Below are 11,031 nucleotides of genomic sequence, written 5' to 3'. Positions count from 1 at the left end.
CCCAAAAAACTGCCCCAGGAAAAAATCTTAATGACCCCATTGGCCTGCCGCAATGAAGTACAGTTTCTTTTAGGGGAGTAAATCGAAACTTAAGAGAAGAGGGACAGAGGAGAGAGAGAGAGAGAGAGAGAGAGGATCAGTCTTCTGTGTTGGGATAAGTGATACTGTCCAGGACTTTACAAAGTAAGTAGTTTATTCACTTTTACTTATTTCATTTTCTTATAGCTTAGTAGGAGTGATGATTCATAAATTATTAGTGATTGTACACAACAGAACATTTCATACGTTTGTAGTCTCCTTTAGGAACCAGAATGTCGACATTTTTATAATCAGTGTCTCAGTGTCTCTTCTATGATAATAATAATAATAATAATAATAATACCAAACTGTTACTAAAACAAAATATTCAGCATATAAAAAACCTCTAAAATATTATAAGTTCATTATCTATTTGTGAAAGGTAATATGTATATTAAATTCTGAAGAAGCAAAGCTTATGACGAGAATGACTGAAAATCTGGCATGCTTTGAAATGTGGGACACACATTTATGGCATATATAGGATTTTAATGGTCATAGATAGATTCATTTTTATGTATTGTAGAAGCTCCTACTCAGGGCGCCAACATCGACCCGCACTGGCAAAGTGGGCCTTACCGTTGGGGCACTGGCCTTTTCCCTTTCAGCGTCTGTGGTGTGATGGCTAGCCTACAGCAAAGTGGCTCAGGGCAGCTTTTGAAGTCCCTAAGCGGCTTTCCTTCGGCAGGCAATCAAAAAGCGGCAAACCGTCTGTACGCCCTTAAAGTCCCTGGGATGCATGGCATCGTCTTTCTCACATGCCACGCTCCCGTTTAACACTTGTGCTCTCTCCAGAATTTCAAACCTCAAGCTAAGCTTACTGCCTTTTTTTAAAAGAGAATCACAGCCATGCTATATCCAGCTATACAGCACTCCTACTCGTGTGATATTCCTTGTTTCTTTATTTAACCAGTTATTTTGCTCTGCCAAAGCATATACTGCCACACCTGGTGGAACCAACTAACCACGACTGGCAGACCTGAGTCAGCAAGCGACAGTTTGTGTAATCGACAGTGGTGAAAGTTGTTTTACTTGGTGGGGAGAATAAAACATGGAGGTAGTGAACAGTCTTTTAAAAAAAAATCAGCTCTTTTACTTTCCAGGTTCCAAGGCTGAATCCCAAATAGATCAAATAAAAACCTAGTGCCCTTGATCAGGGGTTTGAGAGCAATTTGGAATTCAGTCTTGTATAAGAAGCTAGTTAGCTTTCTAGCCATAAATAAAAGCATACTCTTAGAAGTGATTTGGAACGACTTAGAAGCAAAAAGATTAATTGTTGTTCAGGATGACATAACATTAATAGATGTGTTCTCTTGCTAAAATTGCTCCTGTGACTGGTTTTGAATGTGTGTGTTGGCAGGCAGTTCATCTCTCCTCAGTATGGCGGACTGTACAGACCTACATTCACCCATGCAGCGACTGAAGGTTAGTGTAATTTGTGAAATGCCTCTTGTCCAATTAGATTGCTCAGTTAGAGATAACTGTTGTGTAATACAGGTTAACATGTGTGCTTAGGTAAACAAAGTATTTGCAAAAGGCCAATAAATGACTGCCAAATAATGATTTTCCCCAACAAAAAATACATGGAAACTTAACAACTTACACAGTTTGTCTTTCTAGATCAAGAACCCCAGAAATCCACGAAGAAGAGATGTCCAGTCCCCAGAAACTCAGCTGCGGTTGGTGCTGCTGGGCAGAACAGGTTCTGGTAAAAGTGCCACTGGGAATACCATCTTGGGTAGAGAATGTTTTCCATCTGGACTAACAACACATTCCTTAACCATCCAATGCCAAAAACAATGTGGACTTGTTCGGAGGCGTCAACTGACCCTGATTGACACTCCTGGATGGTTTGACACCTCTCTCCAGCAAAGTGAGATAACAGAGAATATGTTAGGATGTCTGGCCATGTGTTCACCTGGACCACATGCATTTCTGCTCATCATACCACTCGCTCGCTTCACACAGGAGCAGCAGCAGACTGTAGATATGATTGAGGCGGCCTTCAAAGGGAACTTCAATGATCATACAATCATCATATTTACTCGTGCAGACGAGCTGGAAGAACAGACAATTGAGGAGTTTATATCAGAACAAGGCCAGAGAATCCAGGACCTTATTGCACGTTATAATGGGCATTATTTAGCCTTTAATAACAAGGCTGAGAGGGCGAGTCCAGAGAACCAGGACCAGGTGAAGCAGCTCATGAAGAAGCTGGATTTAGTGCTGGACAAGAACAAGAACCGTTACTTCACCAACCTGAAATTTCAGGTTGTAATGAATCTATATCTGTTTTTCAAGTAATATCTGCTAGCTAGTTTAATTCATTCACTTCCTTAGAACTTAATTTAAAAGTGTCACTGGTTTAATGCTCGTTAATTATTCGGAGACAGTCCCATGCAGCTCATCAGTGATTGGTTAGATTGCAGTTCTCTCCATCCATTGAAAAATACTTTCATTTGTGATTTTTTTACATTCTTGTGACTCAAAAAAAAAAAAAAACATTTTCTAAAAGCATACAATATTGAACCAAGCAATCATTTGGACGTTCAATGATCGTTGAAATGACGTCCTCTGACACATCCCGTCATGGTTGAAAAATAGTTCCAAAATGAAAGTTGAACAGATGTGTTTGACATTATCTGATTCACAACAACTGTCATAAATCGTCCAAATTTTGCTTGGAGGGTATATATTAAACAATACTAAAAGTCAAAGTAACGGTTATACATGCAATCCCAGACAACTGTAGACGTGTTTAAACGTCTTTGAATGCATTTTTAGGAAATGTTCTGTGTCACATATTTTTACCAATTAATGACGCCATACTGTTTTTAGCCAGGAACACAACTTCGCCATCGAACCAATGTTTGCTGAAATTATTTTGCAAAAGATTGGTTTTATTAAAAGTGTCAAAACATAGATACATCAAAGATATCTAAACTTAGATATTTTGCTGTCAAAATGTTTAAATTAAGCCTTTAGATTTGCACAATGTGGTTAAATAGTGGCATTTTGTTAACTCATAAATACATTTACTGGCAATGACACACATGCACCAAAATATACAGTACTGAAATAAAAAGACGGACAATATTACCTTGTCTGATCTGTGAGTTTATTTCTCCTGAAAGAAACTGACATACACAGAGTACAATGTATTAATAATGTAAGTGTATGAAGTATATGTGTTTACCGTCTCACTATAGACATATTGTTCATGCAGACTCCTGTGAAAGTAGATGATTTGTTTGCGTAATGTTGAAAGTACACTACCAGAACAGCAAAATTTCGTAACAATAGACAGCATAACCGTGTTACTGGGTACCGTCTAATTAAATCTCTATCGGAATTTTTCAGCCAGCTTTTTCGAACTCGATCCACGTTCACAACCAATTCCTTATGAGCTGAAAATAATACTCAACTATAAATGCATTTTTCTCTGTTCAGAGACCCATTTCAAACTGCACAACACAACTTACTTTTCACTACTGGGAACACGTGTGGCTAAAACTATGCCCTGTTGACAAACAAATGCGCGTTTAAGATGTGCGAGTTTCACTACTGTATATGTTTGCACATACTGTATTATGCTTAATTCTTTTAAACAATATACAGTACTATAAAATTCCAATAAAGAAGCAGGTATTTAACTGGCTAACTAGCACTGAAAACACAGCAGGAAAGTATGGCACATTTTTTAAATATTTATCATAACAGGCTTTATGCACTTATGTCTGATTGATTCAAAAGTTAAAAAAAAAAAACACTGACTTTCCATTGTTTGCCTTTCTATCCAACAGCTTTCAGGGATACCCAGAGCCGCAGTAACTCAGCTGCGGTTGGTGCTGGTGGGCAGAACAGGTTCTGGTAAAAGTGCTACAGGAAACACCATCTTGGGTGAAAAAACTTTTTATGCTAAACTAAGCATGGACTCAGTGACAAAACAATGCCAGAAGGCATGTGGAGAAGTCCAGGGGCGGAGTCTAGCACTAATTGACACTCCTGGTTGGTTCGACACCTCTCTCGAGCAAAGTGAGATAACAGAGGAAGTGTTAAGATGTCTGGTCATGTCCTCACCTGGACCACATGCATTTCTGCTCATCATACCAATCGCTCGTTTTACAGAGGAGCAGCAGCAGACTGTAAATATGATTAGAACAGTTTTTGAGGAGAACATCAGTAATCACACGATCATCATATTTACCCGTGCAGACGAGCTGGAAGGACAGACAATTGAGCAGTTTATATCAGAACAGGGCCAGAAAATCCAGGACCTCATTGCACGGTTCGGTGGGCGTTATTTGGCTTTCAACAACAAGAACCCTAACAATAGGGACCAGGTGAAAGAGCTGCTAAAGAAGCTTGATGAGTTGCTGGAACAAAATGATCACTGCCACTTCACCAACCAGAAAACAAATGCTGTGGTGAATGCACTAGAAATTAAAAAGCAAGAAAAACTGGTTGAATCAATTAAGATGGTCAAACTGGAAGTGAGACAGATGGCTGAACATCGCAAGACTGACATCATTAAAGCCCTGGAGGTGGCCAAACAGGAGATAGAAAGGCGCAGAAAGTATACCCAGGGCAAAATCAACAAGCTAACAGTTGAGAAAAGAAAAGAATATGAAAACAGGCATGCCGATGCATCCAGGCTACAACGTCTTTGCAGATATATCCAGAGAGAAGAGAACACTCTAAAACATCTGCAGGAAGAGAAGCGGATGAGGATAGTGGAGAGTGATCAAGAGAAGCGGGAATTGGAAATATGGATCAAGAAAGAAGAGGAGAGGAGAGAGCAAGAGGAGAGAGAAAGGTTTTCAAACGAGGATGACAGCAATTGGTATAAAAATGAACATTATTTTTCTAGATTGATGTACCTTATTAATGGTTTATATGAGGCTAAATCTAAATGTTCTATTCAGTAATGAAGAAGTAAATCATTTGTGTACTGTTCAGTTTTTCACATTCATTTTTTATAGCACTCTTGAATTCTCAATTAAGAGAATGACAGAAAATCAGATGTCCATTTAGTGGCTGTGACGATAGTTTAACCTCACAACTACAGTACACCAATCATCCTTAACATTAACATTGATTATCACTTATACACCAGTAGTGTTAATTTTGTCAGCTGTTTTCAATTTTAGTCCTAGTCTTAGTCCTAGGATAAATGTCCCTGTTAGTTTTAATCGTATTTAGTCAATCTTATCTTATTTTTGTTTAGTCAAGTTTTAGTCGATTAAAAGTCTGGACATTTTAGTCTAGTTTTAGTCAATGAAAACGTAACATTTTAGCAATTAAATTATTATTAATTAACCCTACAGTCAATCTATTATAGCCAAAACCACTAACAATAACTACATGTCCATATTTTTTTAACTACGAAACAATAGGAGCAGGTTCCTGCATTGTTCATTGACAATTCAAGTGTTATATATATATATTAATTTACACATTTGGACTGTTGTAGTGATAGCTCCTATGGGTCACAATCATTTGCTAACCTATTAGCTTAATATGTTTATGTATAAAATAAAATAAATTGCAACATAATTATGTTAACATGTGGTAACGTCATTACCACAAAGAGGCTGTAAAACTGGGTGATTTTTATGGAATGCCTTGATGCGTCTCATCAGGTTTATGGTATTGTTTCCAGTGACTGTGTGCCCGGGAAACACCGCTGCTCATGTCATAGTAAATGAACACCATATCGCAGCGGATTGTGATAAAAATTATATTATATTTTTATAATATAATATAATATAAATTATATAATTTTTAAAGAAGTATTTTTTGTCAACAATATTGCATGCTGATTTTGTCACTGTACAGTAACTGTTCATTGATATCTGTGATGTCTCGTCATCGTCTCATCTTAGTCACACGGTAAATTGTCAACAAATATTTTTCATTATTATTTTCGTTGATAAAATGAATGCTATATATCAGTAAACTAATGGGCACCCAAAGCTCATTTATGGATCTTGTGACAAAAGGCCTGTCTGGTCCGATCCCTCAGGAAAGACAATGCACCACAATTCAAGAAAAAAGTTATAGTAGTGGTACGAGCCCAAGGCCATCATTCTGGCCTCCAAACTCTCCACATCCAAATCTGATTGAACACCTATGAAATGTGCCAAACAAACAAGTCTGATCCACAGATCCCAACCAACATTGCTGCCCATGTCCTCATGTCACACACGATAGCACCCCCACAGGTCTTGTAGAGTCATGCCCGAGGGCCAGAGCTGCCCAGGCAGCACAAGGGGCAACCTACACAATATTTGGCATATTTTTTTGCGTTGTAATGTTATGGCTGATTGGTCTAGTTTTGCTTTAAAAAAAAAAAAACAATCAACAGTGTAAAAAGGCCACATGATATACTGTTGTAACACTTTCCGCTCAAACATTGTGATCTTATCATCTTATCATCTTATCATTATTTGTTGTATGGTTTAAAAATCACATACTTTTATTCACTTAATACAGATCTTAGAATTCCCCAGACTGTGTCAATAAATAAACTCACCATTTCAGTGTCTATGTAAATGAGCTACTGTGCAGCCACACTATGCCACGACCCTTTTATATTTTTGAATAGGTTAAAGTTAAAAAGCATGCCTCTAGCTATGTACAGCATTGTTCATTAATAATACCGTGTACATTTACTGAGCTATATAATTTCTTAGCTATTTTGACAAGGTTAAGAATAATATAAAACCAATCTACACACCTCTATGCAAAAGATTTTTGGTCTTGATTGTGAGTGGGTAATGTCCTGTTGTAAGCAAAAAAAGGAAGAAAAAGAATGAATTATAAAAGGTAAAAGCAGCCTTCCAGTTTGCAAAGGTTTGCTGTTGTTTTCACTTTTTTAAAGTGTAATATGCATGTACAGTAAGGCTAGTATAACACTTGTGTCTGTTATTGCTTTTTGCTAGCGTACATATCTTTGGGGTTATTTTACACCGTTTCATGCATGATTATGTTTAAAGCCAGCAGCAAAACCATTAGAACCTATCTAACACACTACTTTCATTAAAATGACATAATAAATGACATTACGCTGACATTTTGTATCTTTTGTGATACTGTATATTGATGTCTTTTGCTGTGCCAATTTCGATTGCCTATTTTGCTGATATGTTTCATTGTAGTTCATATGAAAATAAATAAATTGTGCATAACAGCAAGTCTTATGTATATTTATTTATGTTTATGTTAATATTTGTACTTTGATTCCTTCTCACTTGTGAACACAAGAAGTGGCAGTTATTTTATCTTTCTCTAGGTGCTACCACTCCTTGTCTCTCCCACACTAGAAAAACTGTGTAGCAGAAAAACAGCTATTTTCTCATAATTTATTTATGAGAAAATAATAACAACATCTTCTTCTTTGTCTTTTGGCTGTTCCCTTTCAGGGGTCGCCACAGCGAATCATTTGCCTCCATCTAACCCTATCCTCTGCATCCTCTTCTCTCACACCAACTAACTTCATGTCCTCTCTCACTGCATCCATAAATCTCCTCTTTGGTCTTCCTCTCGACCTCCTGCCTGGCAGTTCCAACCTCAGCATCCTTCTACCGATATATTTACCATCTCTCTTCTGAACATGTCCAAACCACCTCAATCTGGCCTCTCTGACTTTATCTCCAAAACATCTAACGTGGGTTGTCCCTCTGATGAACTCATTTTTGATCCTATCCATCCGTGTCACTCCCAAGGAGAACCTCAATATCTTCAGCTCTGCTACCTCCAACTCTGCCTCCTGTCTTTTCTTCAGTGCCACTGTCTCTAAGCCGTAGAGCATCGCTGGTCTCACCACTGTCCTGTACACCTTTCTGCTGATACTCTTTTATCGCACAACACACCTGAAACTTTTCTCCACCCATTCTAACCTGCCTGTACCCGCCTCCTTTCCACACTCTCTGATGCTCTGGACTGTTGACCCTAAGTACTTAAAAAGTGCAAGTACTTCTGTCTAACCTCATCTGTCATCCTGTCCATCACCAGAGCAAACAAAAAGGGGCTTGGAGCCGATTCTTGATGCAGACCCACCTCCACCTTGAACTCTTCTGTCACACCTACAGCACATCTCACCACTGTCCTACAGCTCTCATACATGTCCTGCGCCACTCTAACATAGTTCTCTGCCACTCCAGACTTCCTCATACAACACCACAGCTCCTCTCTCGGCACCCTGTCGTACAACTTCTCTAAATCTACAAAGACACAATGCAACTCTTTATTACCTTCTCTGTACTTCTCCTCCAGCATCCTCAAAGCAAATACTGCATCTACTCTTTCTAGGCATAAAACCATATTGCTGCTCACAAATGCTCACCTCTGCCCTTAACTGAGCTTCCACTACTCTTTCCCACAGCTTCATTGTATGGCTCATTAGCTTTATGCCTCTGTAATTGCCACAGCTCTGCACATCTCCCTTGTTCTTAAAAATCGGCACCAATACACTTCTCCTCCATTCCTCTGGAATCCTCTCACTCTCCTGAGATCTTGTTAAACAAACTGGTCAGAAACTCTACTGCCACCTCTCCTAAGCACTTCCATACCTCCACAGGTATGTCATCAGGACCAACAGCCTTTCCACTCTTCATCCTCTTCAACGCCCTCCTCACCTCACTTCTACCAATATTTGCTACTTCCTGTTCCACAACAGTCACCTTTTCTACTCTTTGTTCTCTTTCATTTTCCTCATACATCAACTCCTCAAAGTACTCCTTTCATCTTCACATTAGTCTGCTGGCATCTGTCAGTACATTTCCATCTCTATCTTTAATCACTCTAACCTGCTGCACATCCTTCCCATCTCTATCTTTCTGCCTCGCCAACCTGTACAGATCCCCCTCTCCCTCCTTACTATCCAATCTAGCATACAAGTCCTCATATGCTCTTTGTTTGGCCTTTGCCACCTCTACCTTCACCTTACGCTGCATCTCCCTGTACTCCTGTCTACTCTCTTTGGTCCTCTGAGTTCCACTTCTTCTTAGCTAGCCTCTTTCCCTGTATACGCTCCCGGACTTCCTCATTCCACTACCAAGTCTCCTTGTCCACACCAAGTACCCTCCTACCTGTCTCCCTGATCACGTTGGCTGTAGTTATCCAGTCAACTGAAAGCCCCTCCTGACCACCCATAGCCTGTCTCAACTCCTCCCTAAAGACTTCACAACATTCTTACTTTCTCAGCTTTCACCACTTTGTTCTCTGCTCTGCCTTTGTCCTCTTCGCCTTCCTCACCACAAGGGTTATTTTGCACACCACCATTCTGTGTTGTCTGGCTACACTCTCCCCTACCAACACTTTGCAGTCACTGATCTCTTTCAGATTACAACGTCAACACAAGATGTAGTCGACCTGAGTGCTTCTGCCTCCACTCTTATATGTCACCCTATGTTCCTGCCTCTTCTGGAAGAAAGTATTTACTACTGCTATTTCCATCCTCTTTGCAAAGTCCACCACCATCTATCCTTCTACATGCATCATATCAACCAACTCTCTTGCCTTCCCTTTCATAGTCCCAACATTCAAAGTCCCTACTATCAGTTCTAAACTCTTCCCTTTCCTCTTCTCTCTCTGCTTTCAAACAAGCCTGCCTCCCCTCCTTTTTCAACCAACAGTAGCCTAATTTCCACCGGCACCCTGTAGGTCAACAACATCGGTGGCGGTTGTTGTTAACCCGGGCTGCGACCGATCCGGTATGGAAATGATATTTGTGATTCGCATCATTGATTTGCAAATGTTTTTATGCAGATGCCCTTCCTGACACAACCCTCTGCATTTATCCAAACTTGGGACTGGCACCAAAAGACACTGGATTACGCCCCCCGTGGTTCTATTAAAAAATAATAAAAACCAATTTGGGGGGGGAGGGGGGAGACACCTTTTTTTTTCCAAGAAAATAATAACAACATATTGGAAAAAAATAGAATAAATGTGGTAAGTGTAGATCCAGTGAAATTAGTTAACTATATATATATAATTTTACCTGAATTCAATAATTAACAGGTTATCAACAGGTTGCTCATATGTATGTGTATGTACACTGATAAAAACAAGAAAGACTATAGAATTAGAAGGCAAACCTTTGACTGGTAGTCTATATGTGTCTATGTATATCTGTGCAAAAGTATGGCCAAAAACTGTTAATGATTGAATTCAGGTGTTTTAATCAGGCCCCTTGTCCCCAGTAAAGGGCAATCTTAATGCTTCAGCATACCTAAAAATTTTGGACAATGCTATGCTTCCAACTTTGTGGCAACAGTTTGGGGAAGACCCTTTTCTATTCCAACATTACTGTGCCCCAGTGCACAAGGCAAGGACTATAAAGACATGTATTGATGAGTTGTGATGGTGTGAAAGAACTTGACTGGCCCGAACACAGAGCCCTGACTGTAATCCCATCGAGCACCTTTGGGATGAACTAGAACCGAGTTTGCGAGCCAGGCCTTCTCGTCCAACATTAGTGCCTGACTTCGTAAATGCTCTACAGAATGAATGGGCACAAATTCCCACAGAAAAAAAATTGTGGACAGCCTTTCAAAAAAACTGGAAGCTGTTATAGCTGAAAAGGCTGAATCCATGTTAAAGTACTGTATATGTATTTGCATACAATGTCATTACAGGTTTGGCTGTACTTTTGTTCATATAAACTTGGAATCTCAAGTTGTGATTTCCAGTAATTTTAGGGTGAGTGAACTGGAAAAACAGGAGCAGTGGTGAGAAGAATGAGGAAAGGTATGTGCAATGAGCTAGTTATAACACATGTATGTACGCATTGCTGGTATGTTAACAGGGGTTGTCATCTCAGTGACATTGTATAGTATATACTGATTTTTATAAATTATCTTTTGACAGAATAACACAAATATGATTTTCTGTGGGAAGTATGAGGCCTGAGAAGTAATGAAAAGTAATCATTGAGTAATTCAAATT

General features: G+C 39.3%; 1 protein-coding gene across 1 annotated transcript; it reads left to right on the top strand.

Annotated features, from left to right (window-relative positions):
• The first annotated feature begins 82 nt into the window (after nt 1–82).
• LOC128513239 (GTPase IMAP family member 8-like) lies at nt 83–7,239 on the top strand. The gene is made up of 4 exons (XM_053486948.1): nt 83–183; nt 1,439–1,503; nt 1,699–2,349; nt 3,882–7,239. Exons 2-4 carry the CDS (start codon nt 1,459–1,461, stop codon nt 5,004–5,006), a joined length of 1,821 nt encoding a protein of 606 aa, XP_053342923.1. The 5' UTR covers nt 83–183; nt 1,439–1,458; the 3' UTR covers nt 5,007–7,239.
• The last annotated feature ends 3,792 nt before the right edge of the window (nt 7,240–11,031 follow it).

Source organism: Clarias gariepinus, chromosome 25 (genome assembly GCF_024256425.1).
Source record: "Clarias gariepinus isolate MV-2021 ecotype Netherlands chromosome 25, CGAR_prim_01v2, whole genome shotgun sequence".
NCBI classification, from domain to species: Eukaryota; Metazoa; Chordata; class Actinopteri; order Siluriformes; family Clariidae; genus Clarias; species Clarias gariepinus.
This window is presented reverse-complemented; position numbering and strand designations above follow the sequence as displayed.